Source organism: Lytechinus pictus, chromosome 3 (genome assembly GCF_037042905.1).
Source record: "Lytechinus pictus isolate F3 Inbred chromosome 3, Lp3.0, whole genome shotgun sequence".
In the NCBI taxonomy this organism is placed as follows: domain Eukaryota; kingdom Metazoa; phylum Echinodermata; class Echinoidea; order Temnopleuroida; family Toxopneustidae; genus Lytechinus; species Lytechinus pictus.
Window position 1 is genome coordinate 3792335 of NC_087247.1, and position 23205 is coordinate 3815539.

A 23205-nucleotide genomic window follows, 5' to 3' on the forward strand; every position below is an offset into this window, starting at 1 on the left:
GTGTTCTTTTGTTAATGTCATGAAATAAAAATATTATTTCTTTGTTCAATATTTTATACAAGAATATGAAAACAATAGAGTACCGAAGTAATGACGTCAGTACGTCATAAAAACTTTTTTTGCATTTCAGCATTTTTTATACCATATTTTGGTAGAGCATGATGAAAAACCCCCACTACCAAAATTCAGTGGGAATCGGTCCATGGGGCCACAAGATATGACCTCATGAATACATAATTAGCCCCATTGAATTCTTGCCCTGGTTCCTAACATTTAGAACCAGGCCAATAATACATTGACTTCAATGGGGCTAATTATTGATGACTTCAAATTTTGTTACTATGTGGTCCAAAGAGATTTGATTTAGGCAGAGTAGCATTTACTTCCAGTTATACTACCTAGAGGACAATTCATAAGTGGTGAACACACTAGGTACAAGGTGATCTTAAGATAAATCCAAATTAAAAATAAACAAGTAGAGCACCTCTGGCAGTCTTGCCTGCATTATGCGATTCAATATAGCAGCAGTGCTGACTTTGAAAACAACTTTACGGGTCAATATAACCCCAGAAAATATATCTTAGGCCACTGAGATTATTGGAATTTTAACTCATCTATAAAAAAAAATTGCTGAATTTATCACAAATGATGCTTGGTACACTGAGAATTCGAAGTGCCGAAAAACTTATTAAAACGTTAACCCCTTTTGTTAAACGTTTTTCTTTTATATAATATCTCATAGATCTTTGATCAACAACCTTATCGTTTTCGGGAATTGATCCCCCTATTGTTTGCTGATATCTTATTCCTCAGTGTTTAGTCTCGCTCTGCTATGCAGGTGACACAAAAATGAATAAAAATATATGATTATATATGGTAATCCAGGCGGAAATAATATTGGAAAAGATAAAGAAAAATCAAACAAAACACTTAAAATTCCATCAAAATCGGACAGGAAACAACAAAATTATGACATTACAAAAATTTGCATTATTTCGGTGAACAATTCTATGCGTGTCTTCATGAATATTTTAAAGAGCAAAGTGATGTCATATCCGCACTTGTTCATTTGTACATGTATTTTATTATATGAAATTATGTTTATTCAAATTTTGTCCTCCAAGAACAAAGAAAATTGGATTGACTACTGATTTAATGCATTAGATATTCATTGCTGCAATTTACTTTGTTATTAGGGGGACATATCATACACACATGTACCAAAATACAAATTAATTATGATTTCATATAATAACATCAGCAAAAGGAAAGTGGGGAGTGACACCAGCCCACCTCATGAATATTCATGGCAACATGCATTTAAGTGTTTTCACAAAATATTGCCAAACTTTAAAATTTCAATAACTTTGTTGTAATCAATTTTAATGAAACTTTCAGCATTTTGCTTTGTGAACTTCACTTTATTTATTTAGATATAATTATTTTCATCCCGGAGTACTATGACCCCTTTAAACATTGGGTGTATATTATGTTAAGTAATTTCGGCACACACATAAGAAAATACAAACACATATATTTTACAGGATAATTTCAAATCTTTATTTCTTAAAGTAAACCTTTTCTCCAAATACAGCTTTCGATTGGGACACAACTCCCAACACCTGGCATAAAAAACCCAAATCTTTAAGGTCACCATAATTAAATACAACACATGGTAAAACAAAATACAATATCAAGTATTTTCATTTCCAATCTGTTTATCAGCTTGCTCACAGCTGAGACAAAAAATAAGAATGAATGAATTTTAAATTAAATTATGTATAGTTAAGCCTTTGCTTATGGATAAGTTCAGATCTATAGTCATTGAACTGTGATTTTTAATGGCTTCAGAAGCCCACTTGTCAGATATTCTTCCCGTGAATTTAAGGGCAATGTCACCAATCCACCATAGCATACATATTTGAATAAATGCCATGACTAAAAAGATTGAGTTTCTCATAGTTCCATCTCCCCGTCTTTGATTCTCTCTTTAAAATATAAAAAAAGACTTAAAAGAAACACATCAGGATGAAAATAATGTCCGGTATGCAATCTTATATTTGTTTTTTAAAAAGCAAAAAAAAATAATGAAATATTTGTTAGAGCCAATGTGTTGGAAATCAGCTTAAAACACTGAGGAAATTTCAAAAAGTCGACAAAGATAGATATCTAATGATCATTGTGCTTGATTGATATTCCTTGGTCATATCACACATGCATGTAATTTTCATCAAATGATACATAAGGGCAAAGCAGTGTTGATTTCAATATGTGCATTTACAGTTCTTGCATCGCAATACATTATGGGACAGGATTGTTGAATGGTGAAAGGGTATTCCTCAGAACACTGCATTCTTCTGATTGCATTTATCAAATTAACACCAGAGTTTTCATTTGTACGATCATTTCTGTGAAAGAGTTGATTTTTTAATTTCTGTAGTTTCCAGGGAAAAATAATGTGCAAAGAGCGAACCTACTTGAAGTAGGACTCTCCATGTTTGGATCGTCATGCTGGCTTGTGATGTACAAAAATTCAGTCCAATCATGCAATGCAATTAAGAGCTATAAAGGCATGTATCAAGTCCTTGACAAATCTTGACACATGTACATACATCTGTGGTATGTCATGTACACAGAAATAGAATGAATATAACAACAGAACTTTAGGCTTTAAAAGCTCTGTTCATGCAGTGATGTGTGAGAAACATTATTCATACGATATTGCCAATACATGTAATGTGATATCATGCAGTCTGTCTTAGATTGGGTTTCCTAATGAATGTGTCCATAGCAAAACTTCTTGGACCTGGAACACAAAGCTTAGCAATTGATGATACAGATAATTTGTATGCTTGATTGCACATAATGATCAAGTTTATGTCACGAATAAATATCGGTCGTAAGAACAAGCACTAAGCTCTGTGTTACAAGGCCATTGTCATTGCTTTGTGACGGTTTTCATCGCTGACATGCTGGCATCCACAGTAACCGTAGAAACAGTACTTCTCATCCAATCAAAACAAACCAAAAAGAATCACTGAATTCGCCATTGAATGACAAACTATCACGACTTGGGCCCAGTTTCATTAAACTTTACATAACTGTATACTTCAATCCTTCAATTTCATTGGCTGATCATAAACTTGTCAGGAAAACTATGCATTTGTTATTATAACAAGTCTTTATGAAATTATCAATTAATTAAAATGGTTCTGCCAAGCACCCTATGTGGATGATTCATTGTTTAGTACCATTAACCAGCACAGTGAACGAATATGAACTGTCCTTGGAAAACATTTCATTAGCATAAATACAGGAGTGTTAATATATTTAAATCTATCAGTATTATGTACATGCTATGCATTTCAAAAGGTACAATGGAGGTCTGCAACAACTGACACCCCATCATATGGTCAGGGTTTGTCATTTAAAAAGGTGAAAATGCCAATTCTTATAGAATACTTTGAGGCTCTACATACATGGGTCATGCTTTCAAAGCAGTGTTCACAGAGTAATTCTTATCTGAAAGTATATAAATAACTATGGCACAACACATACAATATACCTATCTTCCCCAAAACCACTACGGTTACTCACAGGGCAGCAAATAGTTAAAACTATACATGTAGAATAAAGATATTAAAGCACAGAGGATCTATTCAAATTGTATTCCGATGAAAGTGCATTATTAAAAGTTGATAGCTTTCCCGATGTATGCTGCCATGTTGGCTTCTCTGAATGCTTCGGATACGGTCTGAAAGAAAAAAAACAAGAAACAAAAATTGGCATGTAAGATGCATTCCCTTCGGCATAAAAGCTCCAATCACATTGGAAACTATTGGAATGCATTGGAATGCCCCCCCCAAAAAAAAAAAATGGTGCAAATATCAACCAGCTTGTAATACCTACAAAGTTTCATTTTAATTTTCATAAAACAGATGCAGTTCATATCTTCTTGATTAACATTCAATGTTAAAATGTTGGAAGTTTCATTTATCGGAAATATATGTTTAATACTTTTTTGAAGGAGTCAAGAAAAATACAAATTTAAAGTATTGAGAAAATACCATATCTTTCATTGCATTCTCCAAACAACTGCACAGCTCAATTTCATCACGCACAAGTATATTACAGCCCGTATTCTGAAGTCGGGTTTAACTTTAACCCAGGTTTAACCCTATCTAGGCCTGGGTATTTTTGGAGTTCATATGGCCAGGGGGGGGGCCTTCCAGGCCCCCCCTTAAGATCTCTTCCGTTTGCCGCGCGATCGCGCCCCGAAAAATTGGCACGCAGGTTGTCTTGGACATAATCTACAAAACTGTGTAGTAATTTATTTCATGCAAATTGCTATTAAGCAATTATGCTAATTTATGCATAATTAGTATGCAAAATCATACTTTTCCCTCTAACTCCCTAAATAAAGCTCCAAATGGTCTAATTTTCAGTATGAAAACTCTTTTTGGTGTTTCCTAGCGAGTGTGCATGAAAAAAATTGCGATATCAGATCAATTTCTTAAAGTAGAACTATATTGAAAATCGTAAAAATGGAGAATCATATATCAAATTAAAGGAGAAAATAAGGAGAACACGACGGTGTAAATCATTTATCGTGGAGACCGATGGAACTCAGTTAATTGATAGTTTAAAGTTCTCTCTCTGAATGCTTCAAACACGCAGAATTACGTCCGCGAAATTGGGGATTTTTTATGACGTCACTTTCTGTACGAGAGGCGTGATTGGCTCTCCAACGTGAAGCTCCACTTGCATGCAAAACCTGTTGCGAGGGTACGTTTTCTCTACATTGTCACTGAATACTTCGATCCTGAAATGAAAGAAAACCCAGAAGTTTATCTAGATTTGGGTTTCAAATTGATGTTTATGAAGATGAAGAGAATGATGATGAAGTTTCTAGCTCTAGAAAAACAAAGTGACGTGGATAGAGGTATACATTAGGGGAATTACGCCGGTGATTATGAGTCGGACAATTCAACTTGCATGATGATTCGCTACCAACACATGCAGCTGATAGCTGCTCCGCGGGTCAAATCCATGAAAATGAATTCCATCACGACCACATCCAGACAGAGTCTCTTTCTTCCATCAACAACATAATGAGAATGAAAATAATGATATAACTCAACTGTACTTACAAACAAGTGAATATATCCGAACCTAGGCTGAAGGTAAATCAACTCAAGGAATAACAGCAGACGATATGCACCGACGATGAATTTCACGTGGCTGGGAGATTGTCACTCGTTCTGTTAGATAAAATTTCTATCTCATTATTTTGACTAAATTATGAAACTCGGAGAATTAGTATTCTACATAAAAATTAAGTAACACCTGGTACTATATTTTTTGAATTACGATAAAACCTTTTTGAAGTAAAGAAAATGAGGTAAATTAAAATTAGATATAAAAGATCATCCGCCTAGCTCGCATTCGATTGTAAACAATCAGCAAGGCGAGCACATAAAGTTGGATAAAGCTACGCTTTATCCAACTCTATGGGCGAGCAAGCCACTGAACTGAAAATACGTATTTTCAGTTCAGTGGAGCAAGCTGGCCATGTGCTTTTGATTGTTTGTTTACAATCGCATGCGGCTAAGTGGATGATCCTTTATATCTTATTTTAATTTACCTCAATTTCTTTGCTTCAAAAATATTTTATCGTAATTCAAAAAATAGTACCAGGTGTTAGTTAATTTTTATGTAGAATACTAATTCTCCGAGTTTCGTAATTTAGTCAAAATAATGAGATATACATTTTATCTAACAGAACGAGTGACAATCTATTCCAGCCACGTGAAATTCATCGTCGGTGCATATCGTCTGCTGCTATTCCTTGAGTTGATTTACCTTCAGCCTAGGTTCGGATATATTCACTTATTTGTAAGTACAGTTATTTTATTATTTTCCTTCTCATTATGTTGTTGATAGAGGAAAGAGACTCTGTCTGGATGTGGTCATGCTGCATGGAATTCATTTTCATGGATTTGACCCGCGGTGCAGCTTGCAGCTGCATGCGTTGGTAGCGAATCGGCTTGCAAGTTGAATTGTCCTACTCATCATCACCGGCGTAATTCCCTTAATTTACCACCATCCACGTCACTTTGTTTTTCTAGAGTTAGAAACTTTATCATCATTCTCTTCATCTGCATAATCATCAATTTGAAAATCCAAATCTAGATAAACTTCTGGGTTTTCTTTCATTTCATGATCGAAGTATTCAGTGTCAGTGTGGAGAAAACGTACCCTCGCAACAGGTTTTGCATGCAAGTGGAGCTTGACGTGGGAGAGCCAATCACGCCTCTCGTACAGACAGTGACGTCATCAAATTCGAGTCAATTCAGAGACCGATGCGAGGCATATTTCGGAGAGGCATTTTAGCGCTTTTTAATTGGCGATTTCCACCTTATGTATTATTTTCGTTATTTTTGAATGACCTAATGGTTATCCTCACATCATTACCTCTCCACTGATATATAATAAGGCCATATTCATAATCAATATATTTCTCCTTTAAATGTATTTTATTGTTTTTTGCAATTTCTTATGTATTTATTTGTTTTTTGGACCTTTTGTTTTTCATTGTTTTTTTACTGAAATTTGTTGGGGACTCTTCTGAGATCATAAACAACATAAAATAAATACATTTAGACCAGCAAAACTAAAAATAATCATACATTTATATTTGGTTGAAAACACAATTTGCATTGACTTTGTACACGAAATCACGTTTTTGAGCAATTTTTGGTCTGACATGCACTTACATAATGTTGCGTAATTTCGTAAACTGCTTACCCGGGTGACGCAAAACTGGTCTCAAAAGTTGCGCAAGACTTGAAAGTAAAAAGTCAGCAAGAGGCGTGGTAAAAAAATTTCGCGTGGCGAAAATATTGCGCGAATCGTTGAGGGGGGCCTCTGAGGCCCCCCCCCCCCCCCCCGGCCTGGATAGGGTTAAGGTTGTGGTTTAAGTATGGATAGCCAATTGTTACATAAGTCACCTACAGTAGAGATATCATATTTCAGCTCATTTGGCTCTCAAATCATTCATAATTGTCTAGGAAATATAAATAGATGATTGTCTTCACCATTGAATAATCAGGAAAGAGCACATTTAAAGGGGTGGTCCAGGCCAGCTCCAAAAAATATTTAGCCCGTAGTAAATAATTACAGGAGCCATTTCAAAAAGTATTATCTCCTTACTCGACTTTGGAGATTTTTAAGAGCATTTCTTGTAATGGTTATTTGGGGCAAAAAGAATTAAATTTCGCGCACATGTAGCGAGATCGGTCACGTGACTGTGACGTACCATCTCCACTTTGGTTTCGCAACAATCCAGCGCGCGACGTCTCACAGCTGCAATATGCCTATGTGTCAGGCATACGGCTGCTCGGTTCGGCCGGGAGAAAATAACCATAAAAGTGCGTTTTCTATACCAAATCCGATCCGAGATCGAGAGAGATGTGCCCAGTGGCTTCACAATATTGGGACTGACAAGTTTGACATAAAAACATACAAATATAACGCGAGTAGAGTCGTTTGCGAGGACCAAATGCTCTCTCTGGCCGTCGGCATCACCGGGCAGTTCCCGCACCGACACCAGTCATTTCTCCCCACTCGATCGGCCGCTGGCTGCGGTACGATCGGATCTTCCTCCACCTCTTCTTCTTCTATTCTTCGACGGTTCTCCAACTCTTCCGCATTCCACCTTAGTTGGAATGCATATCCCGCAGGACCCGACATATTAATTGTTCAAATTATGAAATAAACGGCGAGAAACAAACAAATTGTGAATTACAGGGTCGACGGTGGCTGCAATCAATGCAAGTCGAAAACTACATGTAGCTAATACCGTACGTAAGCGGCCGGCGCTGATGATCTATACGCATATGTACGTGCGAGCGATAGCTAGCTAGCTAGCTAGCTCGCTAGCGCTCGTAGCAGCAGCCAGCGAAGCCAAAGTGGAGATGCTACGTCACAGAAAAAGCTGCGCATTGCATTCTGGGATCATACAGACTCGTGCCAGAATATGATTTTGGCAAAATTGAAAATTCAATAAAAAATAACTGTGCCTCTTATTTCTTAAAAAAAATATAGTATAGGAAAGAGAAGGTTTTTGTCTATCTAGTGGATATAAATTAAACCTGGCCTGGACCACCCCTTTAATATAAGAAACATACAACTTAATAAAAAAAATTGAAATTTTTGGCTTCCCATAATTTTAGCAGAGTTAGACCATGGTCTAAGTTAAACCTGTCTTTAGAATACGGGCCTATTAGTCTTACAAAACAGACAGATAAACTTGCAGCTAAGCCAACTTATCGAATAGATTGCATTCACATCTCCACTTTTTATTTCGATTGCAAAACTTGAGTTTAAAAATGAATCAGAAAGATTCCACTACAAACACATTTTGTAAATCGGCCCAAACGTGTGAAAGTTCCACACCGTAAAACATTCTTCAATTACATTGGTAGACTTACCGGATGTGCATGGCAAACTCTGGCTACATCTTCGCAGGAAGCTCCATACTCCATTGCTAATGCTGCTTCGTTGATAATTTCTCCCGCTCCTGACCCAATGATGTGTGCTCCAAGAATTCTATCGGTAGCTGCATCACTCAACATCTTCACTAAACCATCGGTATCAGCTAAAGAGAGATGGAAAACATAGGGACAATAAAATTAAATCATGGTAACTAACAGCATCTTCACTATACCATAGGTATCAGATAAGGAGAGATGAAAAAATAGGGACAACGCAAATATATCATGATAACTAACATCTTCACTAAACCATTTGTAACAGCTAAAGGAGAGATGAGAAAACATAGGAACATTGCGATGACATTGTAAAATGGGTACCCTTTCGTGGATGGGGCTGGATTCTGAAAGCAGAGTTAATTTGTGAAAAATACAAAGACAGTGCAAACTTGTAACTAAATAGTGCCTTTTATTTGCTCTCAGAAGAATGAGTATAGTACCATAAAGAGTCTGGGTATAACACAATTTGATGTTTAATCTTAACACATTGATTAAAGCAGGTTTTTACAAAATCTTTATAATTCTATGGATTTGGACAATAGTGTGAAATTTCTTACATAGAACATTGAGAAATACTACATCAAATTATCAAATAGAGATTTTAAACTATTCCGCCTCTGCTCTCACCATTGGTCTTAGCCCTGCTGTTGGCTGCGAAGGGGAACTTTCCCACTTTGTACTTGATTCCTTCTTCCTTCAGCTGTTCCTCTGTCTTGCCTACCCATGCTACCTCGGGATGTGTGTAGATCACAGAGGGAACACAATTATAGTCAATGTGAACAGGCCCACCGGCCATTCCTTCTACAGCGATGATACCTTCGTCCTCGGCCTTGTGTGCCAGCATGGGCCCATGAATGCAATCTCCAATGGCAAACACACTGAGAATGGACAAAGGGATATGGGCAAATAGACGAGTGTTATCAAACACAGTGGGACATTGTTAGGAGGAACACTAATGGACATTTCCACATGACAAAAGTGATCATCTCACATCATATTTATTTGGAAAAAAAATCGATGTGATAGTCTAGACTACCCAACAGTTCAACATACAGTACACCTCTATGAAGTACCCTTCTCCGGCAAACTTGAGGGTTATACAAGGGTAGTGTTTCATAAGGCTGTTACACACCTCTATATGCATGACTGTTGACCCTTTCTTGGGAGCTAAATGAGATTCTTAATCATTTTTATTCTCTTCAGCTATCTACCGGTATCTAATCTTTGTACCGGTATATTAAAATCTTTGTAAATAATCACCTAAACAAACCATTTGATCAGAGTTCTTGTAATGCATATCCATTACGTTTTAGAGTAAAATCTCATTTAGCATAAGAGGTCACCAGTCATGGTAAAGATTTGCATCACTCATGAAATGCCCCTGGTGATAATAATAATGATAATAATCCGCTTTAATTTAGCGCTTATTACATCGGAACGTCTTTAAACGCTTTGAGATATATTATTACCCCGATCGTTGGATCCTGGCATGCCTGCATACTACGTATGCACTTTCTCCACTCCCTGGGGAGCATTCCAACAGAGTTCCAAGACTCAATTGCGAGGCATACTACATAGGCTTTCACATCCTACTGGTTTTCATATTTCCCATCCCAGACTGTACTATTAATGCATGAATTTATTTATTGATTCAATAATAACAGAAAATTACTCACTTTGGTACAGATGTTGCAAAGCGATTGTCTACAGGTATCCTCCCTCTCTCATCCAGGGAAATTCCAAGCTCCTAAGATTGAAGTTTGAAATATAATCACGATAATAATACAATCAACAAATTCTTCTTCAATAACCATCTCATGCATCTTGTAAGCAAACAAATATTTAAAAATATAACAATGGTACATTTCTAATTAAATGATGATGATGCTGTAAAAAACACTGCCTTGTGTCTTTCAAATACCAGGGCAAATCAATTGACAACCTTAATCATGAATGCCCAATTGAATGGTCTCAATGCCCATCTCAGTGGCCTTGACAATTTTTGGTGCCCTTTTTTCCCCCTTTGTATGGTAACATAAAAATGTGCCTTTTACAACACTTGACCTTGCCCATAAGATATCTAAATGAAACACCCACCTCTAAGCCTAGGTTATTCGTGTAGGGCCTGCGTCCGACGCAGACGAGCAGCGTGTCACACGGAAGTTCTTCTTTCTTGTTGGGATCTTTAACTGATTCTACAGACACGCTGATGTCGTCTCCTGACCTGGTAGCACCGGTCACCTTGGTGTTCAGCATGAACTTGATCCCTTGCTTGGTGAGGATCCTTTGGAAGTTCTTCCTACAAATAAATACAAATAAAAAGAATTCTTTAATATCAATATCACAAATACTCTTGGTGGTTTATATATCATCCACTTGATCGACGAACAGGACCCCTCAACACAAAGATTAGCGATTAATTGCTAAATGAAGTGGCCTATCAAGATCATCGTTGGATGCGCATTTTGCTCAGTAGACTGAAAGGAACCGATCAGAATTGTTCTTTCAAATTAGCGATTAATCCCTATTAAACCTTTGTCTACAGGCCCTGATGGCCTGATTTTCAGATTGGCTATTACACCATCATGGCTAAACCCTTTTATTTCTCTAGCAACTTGGTCTAATTACCGTATGGTCCAACCATGACTTGGTTTAATAGGTTTAATACTGTATTCAAGTGGTCTAACTGTCATTGGCCCGTATTCCGAAGTCAGTTTTAAGTTAGACCATAGTCTATTAAAGTCAGTGCTGAAATTATGAGAAGCCAAAAATAAAAGATTCTGTTTGCAATGTACGCTTCTTTAATATGTTTATTGAATTGAGTTCTTTCTTTATGCATGAATGGTAAAGAAAACTATTAAAGGAATTATTCTCACACAGTTCCTTGAGACTTGTGTCATGATTAACTTTCCGTAAACCACAACTCTACACTGCTCAGAGACAATGGGTCGAATGCCCAGATGGGTGTAATTTCCCCTTTGGCTGTTAGATAAAAACTTGGTTCATGCTGGCAACATTCATGAATCGGTGCCCAGTTATGGGCATATACACCTGGCACCAAACTGTAACATCACACTTTGATATACGTGATTAACTTCCAACTATGATCAGCTGATTCAGTTTGTAGGTTTCAAAGTAGCTGCAATACAGAGGCACACCACAACGACTTCCCAACATCACTGTGATATTAAAGGAGAATGAAACTCTTGGAGCAAGTTAGCTTTTGTGAAAGCAGAAAAATCAAAGAATAAGATCAACAAAAGTTTGAGTAAAATAGGACTAGCAATAAAAGAGTTATGAGCATTTGAATGTTGAGATCACTAATGCTATGGAGATCCTCCTATTGGCAATGCGACCAAGATATGTGATGTCACACACGTACAACTCTCCCATTTGGACACTGAAAATATACCCCAAAACATCTCTTTTTGCTCATTCTAATCATATGACAAACGATTCATCAATGATATAATGTTGTGAAACCTCTGTTCTTGTCATCTCATAAAGAGAACACCTCACCATGTGATGGACTCGATAAAAGTGAGAATATAAGTGAAATAAGTACTAGAGTAATGAGGGAGTTGTACGTGTGTGACATCACAGATCTTGGTCGCATTGCCGATGGGAGGATCTACATGGCACTAGTGATCTCATTATTCAAATGCTCATAACTTTCTTATTATTCATTCAATCTTCCTCAAACTTTCAACAATATGTTTCTTTGATTTCTCTCTTTGATATGGATTCAGCTGGTTTCAAGGGTTTCATTCTCCTTTAACCAACCAACGTCCAATCCAATGGTTCCCGTCAACAGATTCACAACACACAATCTCAAGAAATGTGCAGACTCTAGTCCCATGCATCAAATGTCTCTACAAAGCGAGACACGAATGCATAAAACCATTTTTTCCATGAAATAAAAACCAAACTTGCTTACAAGCATTCATGCTTTCTTAGCAATCAGGTAAAAAATCACCACCATCTACTTACGCCATTTCCATATCAATACCGACACCACCTATGTGACCCAAGAACTCAACGGCTGTGACCTTGGCTCCAAGACGCTGCCATACAGACCCCTGATGAGAGAAGAGAATTCAAAAAGTAATATAATAATAATATTAATAATAGCTGGATTTATATTGCGTGGCGAATTCCCAGATGATAGAAAGTGCAATTACATTATCCCGGCTTTAGCTAGAGCTGCGACTTAATTCCAGCACTCAAGTGCATTAAGGAATCAATCCTGCCAGGTACCCAATTCATCTTACCCGAGTCAATGCAGCAAAAAATGAACACATAAATGGCTGGGATGCAAACCCTCTCAGTTCAACACTCTCAAAATCTTAAAAAGAAGTGATAATTTTTTATAATGAAGAGTCAGAGATAATTTTATTAATACACATTTCTGATACAGATCTGACAAACCCTTGGCCAAAAACATCTCTTCAACGCTTAAAAAAAACAACTAAAAAAAAGCACTCTCACACTGAATATGAAACCAAGTTTAGCTTTAAGTTTTGGAATTCAGAATCAATAAGCCTTTGATGTGAAAGTCAATTAGAATAAGAATTTATCGATAGCAATTGGAGATTATCACAAAATCTAGGATGATAACTAAGCCCCTCTCATACATCAAGCTCATGAGACACTCCCCATTAATAATGAATATGGTACAATACTATATGTGGCATCAGTAAATTTAAGAATTGCTTTGGCTACTATGGTAGAAAGTCAGAATAAGTTTGTTTTAAAGGTACATTCAATGCAATTCAATTAACTATTTATTGTCCAATGCAAGACTACATGGTCCCATATCATAAAGACTTGTTATACATTAGTAGCAAATGCATAATTTCTACAGCAAATTTACTATCAGCCAATCAGAAAGAAGGATTTCAGTAGCATTTAACTGTTATTGCAAATTTCTTATTAAAATAAGTTTTGTGAAACAGGCCCCTGAAGAAGGGTTCTCACCAATTCTAAGCCGATAACGCCCCCTCCAATGAGAACCATGTGATCAGGGACTCTCTCGAGAGATAAGGCTCCTGTTGATGACACCACAGACTTCTCATCAACCTACACAGAGAATTCAAAACAACAACAGATACATACATTGGGCCCCTCATACGTCTTACAAAGAGTTATGATTGATCCACTCAACTTCAACTGTATGGAAATCTATCAATGTCATAATTTCTTGTTCAGAAAATTTGCACAAAGTCCTTTGCAAACAAAGAGAAACACACTAAATTAAAAAAAAACATGATGTATAAATATACATCATATCTAGGAAATAGTTTGAACATGCATTTTAGATGTTGACGTTGCTGGATTTCCATGGTTGTGATTGATTGGATCAATCACAACTCTTTGTAAGAGGGGGCCTAAAGCTGCCAATTTTAATATTCACCTCTCAGGGAGAATTTACAAAGGGGGGAGATCTTTTGGAATCATATATACAAAATACGAATGTATGAATTAATGAGATGTTGAAAATTTGCAGTTTTTCACCAATTAATCAATCAGACAAAAACAAAAAACAAAAAAAATTGGAATCCATGAAAATCAGGAAAAACAGAAGAGCATTACTTCAAATCCATGTCTGTAAAATTCATTGAAGCTGTCATTCGATGATAATATCACTATGAAAACCAAAAGTAAGCCAAGAAACTTTATTGAAAAAGGACAAAAACTAAATCAAAATCACATATTTATTGATCCAATAACCTCAAATTTTAGGATTATCCTTTACATTTTTTTTACATGAACAAAACATCACATGCACTGTACAAAACGTTAATACTTTATTTCTGATGATCATACTAATGACATCTACATCTCCAAAGCTAACGTGTGCTTGCATTATATGTCGGGGACAGTGGAGGTGGGATGGATAAAAGAACATACCTCAATTCCGGGGAATGGCATGACCTCTGACCCTGTTGCTATGAGGATGTTCTTAGTCTTGACGACTTCTTTGATTTTACCATCAGGATGGAGTACAGCGACCTCATTAGGTCCAGTGATTTTACCATGTCCCTGAATCCTGGTTACCTATCACAATGAAAGAAAGAATTGAGATGTTCTTAGTCTTGACGACTTCTTTGATTTTACCATCAGGATGGAGTACAGCGACCTCATTAGGTCCAGTGATTTTACCATGTCCCTGAATCCTGGTTACCTATCACAATGAAAGAAAGAATTGAGATGTTCTTAGTCTTGACGACTTCTTTGATTTTACCATCAGGATGGAGTACAGCGACCTCATTAGGTCCAGTGATTTTACCATGTCCCTGAATCCTGGTTACCTATACCAATGAAAGAAAGAATTGAGATGTTCTTAGTCTTGGCGACTTCTTTGATTTTACCATCAGGATGGAGTACAGCGACCTCATTAGGTCCAGTGATTTTACCATGTCCCTGAATCCTGGTTATCGATACCAATGAAAGAAAGAAATGAGATGTTCTTAGTCTTGACGACTTCTTTGATTTTACCACAGGGATGGAGTACAAGGAAAGAAGACTCGATATGTTAAGAAGAGTCAATAGCTGAATTCTCATGTCTACTTACAATGAGTAAAATAACTGTAAAGACAGAACTGTATCATTTTGTGACATTATTGTTCACCCAATGTCAAATAATCTACATGTATAATATCCATAAAGAGAATGATATCAACATATCTAAATGTACAAAGCTTCCACTTTACACTTTTAGGCCGTACATCCTACATCTAAACTAAGGTGAGCAAACTGTTGATGAATAAAATAAGAACTTCTTCTAGATACTCATGTTAGAGAATCTGTTTCAGATTCTGTCAGAATATTATTTCTAAAAAAGTAACTTACTGAGTTTTGTTTGAAGAGATGCCCAATACCATTTGTTAGTGCTTTGACTGCATCGGATTTCTGTCCCATCATCTGAGGCAAATTCAGCTTTACTTCACCAACTAGAATTATAAATGAAGAGAGAGAAAAAAAAATCATTTTGATCATATCAAACAAGGAATTTACACTCAACATGATATTAATCTCTAAAGCTTGTATACTGAAGTCCATTTAACCTCAGCCGTGGTATAACTTTGGGCAAAAATTTGGGGAAACCGAAAATTTGTAAATTTTTATCCCTAAATAGACTTGGCTGGGAGGGGGGCTATATCTCGGCCCTCGATCGCGCGATCGAGACGAAAATTGGCGCATGTTACCCATGTCATAATCTACAAAACTAGACGACCAAATTCTGTGAAAAATATCATTGCTAATTAATTATGCTAATTTATGCGTAAAATCATAAGTTTGCTCTAATAACTAAATAATGCCCCTAAAATGCTAATTTTGGGTTCACAGACTCTTTATAAAATCTTATCAAATGTACTTAAAAAAAGTTTCAAAATCACATATATTTTCTTAGGTATTTTATTGTTTTCTGAATTTCTTATGTATTTCTCTGTTTTTTTACTTTCTGTCTTTTATTGTCTTTTCAATGGAAATTGTCGAGGGCTTTATTTTGATCATAAACAACATAAAATTAATTGATTTTAATCACTAAAAGGAAAAATAAGGACACATTTAAGAATTTTGGCTAAAAACACTATATGCATTGGATTTGTACACAAATTCATGTTTTCAAGCAATTTTGGGTCTGCATGCACTTACAAAATGTTGCGTTATTTCAGAACCGCGTACCCGGGTGACGCAATTTTGGTCTCAAAAGTTGCACAAGACTTGAACGTAAAGACAGCGAACGACACAGTAAAAAATACAATCATTTTAACTTTGCCATTTCTGTAACTACCATAGTAACAGAGCTCACAAGCCAAGAATAATCAAGATTTCCATTGCAGTTACCATAATTACAAGGCTTTAAGAAATGGAAGAAAAAAAGAGGCACTTTGAGTATTTTGCCTCTCCCCAATCTATGAGTGTGGCAGTAATTTGACTGAATTTAATGCCACCACTACCCCTAACACCACAGACAAAGAATTATGTTCAACTTTCTAATCCAAACACATATTCATAGCATACATAATTTTTTTTCTACAGGCAATGTCATTGATTACATACCATCAATGCCTCTGTTCTTGAAGTCCTTGGATGTGGCCATGTGGTAGAGATGGGAGTTATTAAGAAGAGCCTTGGATGGGATACAACCAACATTGAGGCAGGTACCTCCTAAGGTATCATTCTTTTCTACACATGTTGTCTGGGGAGAATAATAGAGATAAATTAATTTGTCTAGATCTGGTAAATTGGATTTTTCTTATATAATGTCGTAGCTCAAAATCTAATCTAAATGATGCTTATTTTTAATACTCAATTCCCAGTTATATGTCTTGCATTTACATGTACAAAATATAATGTCTATGGAGTATAACTTCATATTTCACTCTACTTATGTCAACTTTGTCTTATAACTTTTTTTCCTCTCTGCCATTGGCCAATCTCTTTGTTCATTGGTCAATTATTTCCCACCTTTTCAGGTGTGTCACTAATGCTTAATTCAGGTACCCCTTTTGGGGATTGCTTTGTACTTTTTCTTTTGTTATTAGCTAGGGAGAGTGTCCAGTGACTCATGACAATGGCACTAGCAGGGGGATTCTTCAGACTGTATGTTGTTAGAGGACGATGCCTGCAGAAGAAGTTCAAATTTGAGTTGTAGAGGACTTTTCCAAGGACTCCCTAACGTCAAGTAACATGTTCATTATACAGTAGCTGAAGAAGCTGAAGAAAATGGTGAATTAGTGTTCTAACCGAGGCTGTTTTGTTTTTGATGACGCCCAATAAAAGAACAAGAAACCTAAGCCCTGGTGTCCATGTTGTGTGGTCGACGGCGCGATCTCTTTCACCATAGTTAACAAATTGTAAAGGTTAAAGAATGTAGTTTCAGCAAACAATTATTTCATGAATATTTCATGAAAAAGTCTTTAAAATCAAGATTGATTGTCACCCTATTATAATAGATCTACATGTAGATCTGGTACACTAGCATAAACTTGTCTTTGTGAAATCATTAAATCTTAGTTGAAAACTGACAACACTTATGATCACCTACACAGAAAAGTATATGTGGGACAGTGTATTAATATTGCTTGGGAAAATACCCCACATTTGATAGAGTTCCATGTTTATTTTGCTCATTTTACACACTTTCTTCCAGAGCCATTTGGCACATATATTTTATTTATACATGTACCTTAACACTTGGGTGGTCATTTTATTGGATTCTGTTCGAACTCATTTTGTTATCATAACTGGCATTTCTCTTTAATTAGACGTACAGTATAGTTGTGATTAATTAGATAAGCATTATAGTGCATTTTAATAATAACATGATCCACAACCTGCAGGAAGGCGAGATGGTAAATGTTAAGTTAATTGTTTCTTTCTTTCAGGGAAATTTCTTTAGACTTCCTTTAAATCATTCATATTCAATTTTGTTATTTGGAGAGTGTTAAGCCTACATACAGTACTTTTTTTCTCATTAGATAATTAATTAGTTGTATGTTCCTAATAATGGTGGGGTGTTAAATATATGTTATTCAATCACCGTGAGCTGAGTTGACTATTTACACTACAGGATATAATCAAATAACAAAAACATATCTCGAGTGTAATTTTGTCAAATCAAATCCAAAGTTAAAGGTATATTATCTATCGTCCATTATTCCCAATATGCTCATGTATGAATATAAAGTCAATCAACATAAGACAAATAAGATAACTAATAGCTCAGAACTATAGGTCAAATTTCCATGCATTTAATCCTGGAAACTTCACCAAGTTCCATAATGTACCAAAAAATATCCTCAGTGAGAGGGTAATTACTAGTGCTTGAGCTATTGTAGCACTGGGATCGTGAATATGGCTGATCTGACTTGAGTAGTCCTAGATCCATACCTTTAGTCCTAGTTGTGCAGCCTTGATAGCTGCTACATAGCCCCCTGGTCCAGACCCAATGACTACCAAGTCCTGTTCCTCTACAGCTTCAGACTGTGACATGTGCCGCCTCTGGCCCCTCCAAAGTGCGGGTGTGGTACATCTTGAAAGCTTGTGAACGTGGTTTACCTAAAATTAAAACATTAAATGTTAGGATTTATATATTTATTCCAAAAATCAAATCTAAAAACATTTCTCCCCTTTCACAATAACATTCATATCTTAAAATCCAAAGGAAATTTATTATAAAAAGGTATCATCAAGCATTTCATTCTTAATAAGTGTCGATCTAGCACATCTTTAGATCATATCCATCAATCAATTCTGTGGAAATTGTAAATCTGTATTTAGCAATTTAGATTCTACATAGCCTATGACATAGGGTCTAGTCTTTTTTTGTAATGCTTTAACAGGCACCTTTCATAGTCACTGTATGTGATCCTGTCAATATCACATTCACGTTAGAAATGTGTTTAACCCTCAAAATTGTGACCTTTGTAAATTTGTTCATTGAATGAGTGGGCATGGTGTGCAAATCAAACGCAATGTGACCTAGCATTACCATTATTAGCAATGTCAATGACACGACAATCAATGACATTTTAGTTTGACATGTTGTTAAATCAAACTTTTTCTGCATCTGACTTATGCATAAGTGCAGACAACCAAAAAATTACTTTTTTTCTTTCCAGGGCTCTTTTTGGAGAAACTTAAAAATTTTCCAGGGCTACTTTTTCATTTTCCAGGGCTCTTTTTCCACTTTCCAGGGCTACAATTTCTACTTTCCAGGGCTACAATTTCTGGAGCTATTTCGCGGCTTTTTTGCGTTTGTGTGTGTGTGTGTGTATATATATACACGGTAGCTAGCATATACCAGGGAAGTATAACACTTCCCTGGTTTGACCTTCGCATTGTTTCTTCGAAGTGATTGTTTATGATTTTAGTGTTGTGATGATAGATGGATTTTGATGCTTGAACGATATCTGAGTTGATTCATGGACCTAATACAGACCTATTCAGATTAAATCATGGAGGTAGAACCTCCATGAATTAATCCAAGTTTGAATGTTTGATACTTGGTTGACGTGAGCTTTGCGTGTTTACTATTTAGTGTTATAGCCCATTTGTCAAATTAATCTAGAAAGATCTGTATTCGTGTCTAAAGACAATGTAAAAGAAAAAGAAAGTTCTGAATTTGTACAATTCTGAGGTAATTTATTTTATCATACAATATAGGTACCTGCAAATGTTATGAAGTTGAACAAATATCCTTCGTACATATTTGACTGAAAGTTATTTAAATGACACTTTTTAAAAAAGACTTAAAATTATTCATACAAAATAATGATATAAGTCATAAAGGTCATTGAATTGTTAAGCGTTCGTATCAGTTACACAGATTCATGACAAAAAGGCCTACCAGAACGTAAACTGGCAATTTCCATCATCCATCATGAATGCCTAGCCTTGCACAGCCTCTAATTGGAATGAACTTATCCACGTCTTTGCAAATTTTACCTGACCTAATTTCTCCACACAGTGAGAGAGGCCATGTGGCAGCCAAACCAAAACAGAATGAAAAGGGCGGCAATCTCGTACCCCCCCCCCCCCCACCACCACCACAAGAATATCAGATTTCCAAACATGTGCTTCTCAAGATTGTGCAATACATGACGGAGACAAAGAAAGTTATGTAAACAAATTGCCGAGGGTTGATGTCCCTGAATTAAGGGGCTAGTCTACGTTTTCAGTCACTTAAGAAAATGGCGAACTGGCCAAAGGTGAAATACATCATTGAAAAAAAAATGAATGTTTGGATTAAAATAACGAAGATTAAATGAAATATGACTGAAAAATATCCATAGTTGAATCTCTACTTTTATTACTGACAGAACAATAACATCATTTTTTTATTAACTTCTTGCCAATATTCCAATAAGGCAAGACTCCCATTTAAGACTAGAATGAAAGAAAAAAAATCAAAGCATGATTTTTTTTAAAGGGATAGACGAGACTCTTGTTTTGAACAGAGATATAAAAATATTTAAAAACAAACAAGAGGTGATAAACACTTCATTAAAATTATAATGAAGTTCGTAGTGAATTACAACTTGTAAAAGGAGAAATTAGCAAGAATAATAGGGAAATAAAGTTTGGAAGAAAAGAAGGAATGAGGAGAGACAAGCTTTGGGGGGAAGGATCAAGATGGGTGGCTGCAGCTCGACATGGGGCTAGATAAATGGGAGGGGGGGGAGCAATCATCTATCAAGTCGCCCAAAATCTTACACCTTCACCAAACTTCTCACACAATCCACACACAAATCCCAGTTCATGATACAATCACAAGTGTCGCTCAACACATGCGCACGTGGTCTCTACTGGCATTTTACAGTCACACACACAGAAATACACACTACACACAATGCACACGATGCATCCCCATACCACATGCAGTCACACTGAGCCTAAAGCACACAAGCAGAGAAACGTTCTGCTCGAAGTATATGACTCCTCGGCTCCAAATTCTACATTTATTTTATCTCAGTGCTTGGAGTCGGCGCTGGGGTAGATTTTTCCTCGGAGTACAGGTTCTCGGTTTTGCGCGCACACTCGGCTGGGCGTACGCACGGAATAGAACGTATGTATCGCGGTGCAGATTCGTTTAAAATCGTCTAGAACTAGACTAGCGCTGGGGCCGATTTTCGTCCATGAATGAGAGAGCATGGCAAGGACTTGAGTCCCTTTATCTCAGAACCGCCGCCGCTTGGTACTCGAGTCTCCAGAGATCAGGGTCGACTCCCCGACTCTGGCATAGAGAATCGGGTAGACTCGATTACCCGGCGCTGGCTCCCAAGCCTAGTTGACGGGGGCGATTATGAGTTTTGCAGTCGCCCTTGTGTGAATGTTTTTAGCCCTTTTCCGGGGCTCTTTTTGGACTTTCCGGGGCGAATTCGCCCGCCGCCCCCGTGTAATTTTTTGGTTGAGTGCAGACAACATAGACAAGGGGCATTGAGCTGTGCAGACTAAGTTTGTACACCAATGTAGTAGCCCATGCCATAAATTTAGTGCTGCAGTGTAGCAGGTGAATTCACTCATTTACTATTCGAACACATATATCACTGAATCGTGTTAATCACGAATTCACTTGTGTGCACAAGAAATTACACACCATCATTGATCACAATACAATCGAAGCTTTGCTTGTTTTAGCAGCCGACACCACCCCCTCTTGCCATGTAATACATAATTATAATAATTCAACATAACAATATCGATCATACATTCAGCTCTCGGGGAGTTAGTTGAGTTTTTCTGACACGAAATCGTGTGAAAACAGATAACTTACAGTCGAAAGACAGCGTCCAGCTCGGGTTACGACAGGTAAGAGCGACATCTTGTCATTAGCACATGTAAGGATTTTACCTCTAGATGGCGCGCGCGCTGAATCTGTTTGCAAAAATGGGATGACACTGGATATGGATGGGATTCAAAGTTTCATGTACAACATGAAATTAATTTGGAAGGTCTTTTTTAATATTTGAAATATGTTAAAAGTGGGGGTCTGCACTTAACATGCCTATACAATGTCAAAATGGGCATTTGGTACAAACGGATATTTTCACCATGAGATTATCATCTGAGTGAAGTAGTTGTGTGTTTGAGTTGAGCAAATCCGTCACTTGAAGTGATTTCTGATTGATAAGATATATCCTATTATATTAATAGGTTTTATCTTTTTCCGCGAGATAGCGGTCGGTTTGGGAAAAAAAAATCAAATCTGAATTTTTAGAACTCGCTTTTTCAGTGGTCAATAATGGCGCTATTGTTGTTTAAAGGATATCCTGCGAGATGTTGCGAGAGCGAATCGCGAGCTAAAAACTTTTAGACATTTCATGTAATAGACATGAAAATTATACATTCCGAGCAGTTTTTGTAATCATGAAAAAGATGTGTATCCAACTAAAGAATTAACGTGAGCGCCAAGCACGAGCTGATTTTTTTTTAATGTACTAGTGACCAGAAAAGGAACTTGTTAAGGACTGCATTTAGTGATTTATGAATAGGATACCGGCATATCTGTGTCGAACATCAATTCGGCGACCCTATGTGGAACATCAATTCGGTGCCCCCTATATCGAACATCAATTCGGCTCCCCCTCGGTTAAACATCAGCACCCTCTATGACAAACATCAATTCGGTGCCCCTAGGTCAAACATCAATTCCGCCCCCCCCATATTATGTCGAACATTAATTCGGTATACTCCCTATGTCGGACATCAATTCGGCGCCCCCGCCATTTCTTGATTTGATGTTGATGGGCATGTATAGTAGATTATGTCAGATAATGTTGATGTCTATTTGAGAACACACAAATGTATTTTATATTTTATATCTGTATCTATGGATGCATAAGTACTGAGTGCGAATGTTTACACATTTAGTTTAATTCGCTTAGCCAAATTCAATTTTACATTTTCTATATTCTTTTGTTTAATATATTCTGTTAAAGAATCGAGCAGTATTTCCATGTATGTATTTATTGTTGTTTGTCATGCATTTTATTTATTCACCTTTTTGGTTTTGCTCAATTTCCTAAGATTACTACATGTTCACATTTATTTTTACTTTGTAACATATTGCTGTACACTATGTATATAGTTTAAGTCTTGTTTTGTCATCTTTGTCTGTTTGTACTGGGCTGATATACATCTT

General features: G+C 36.6%; 1 protein-coding gene across 2 annotated transcripts; it reads right to left on the reverse strand.

Moving 5' to 3' along the window:
- Positions 1-1536: 1536 nt before the first annotated feature.
- Positions 1537-22086, reverse strand: LOC135153495 (dihydrolipoyl dehydrogenase, mitochondrial-like). 2 transcript variants are annotated; one of them, XR_010292870.1, is made up of 12 exons: positions 21838-21912; positions 18453-18620; positions 16620-16758; positions 15405-15505; positions 14463-14609; positions 13530-13631; positions 12543-12631; positions 10650-10851; positions 10229-10299; positions 9180-9430; positions 8312-8659; positions 1537-4524 (listed from the first exon to the last, which is right to left on the reverse strand). XR_010292870.1 is itself a non-coding variant. In XM_064096160.1 (12 exons), the coding sequence occupies exons 1-12, from the start codon at positions 21883-21885 to the stop codon at positions 3689-3691; spliced, it is 1551 nt and encodes a 516-aa protein (XP_063952230.1). In that variant the 5' UTR covers positions 21886-22086; the 3' UTR covers positions 1537-3688. The 2 variants fall into 2 exon arrangements, 1 of the variants encoding a protein (XP_063952230.1); XM_064096160.1 differs by having other exon boundaries at positions 1537-3754; positions 8493-8659; positions 21838-22086.
- Positions 22087-23205: the final 1119 nt, after the last annotated feature.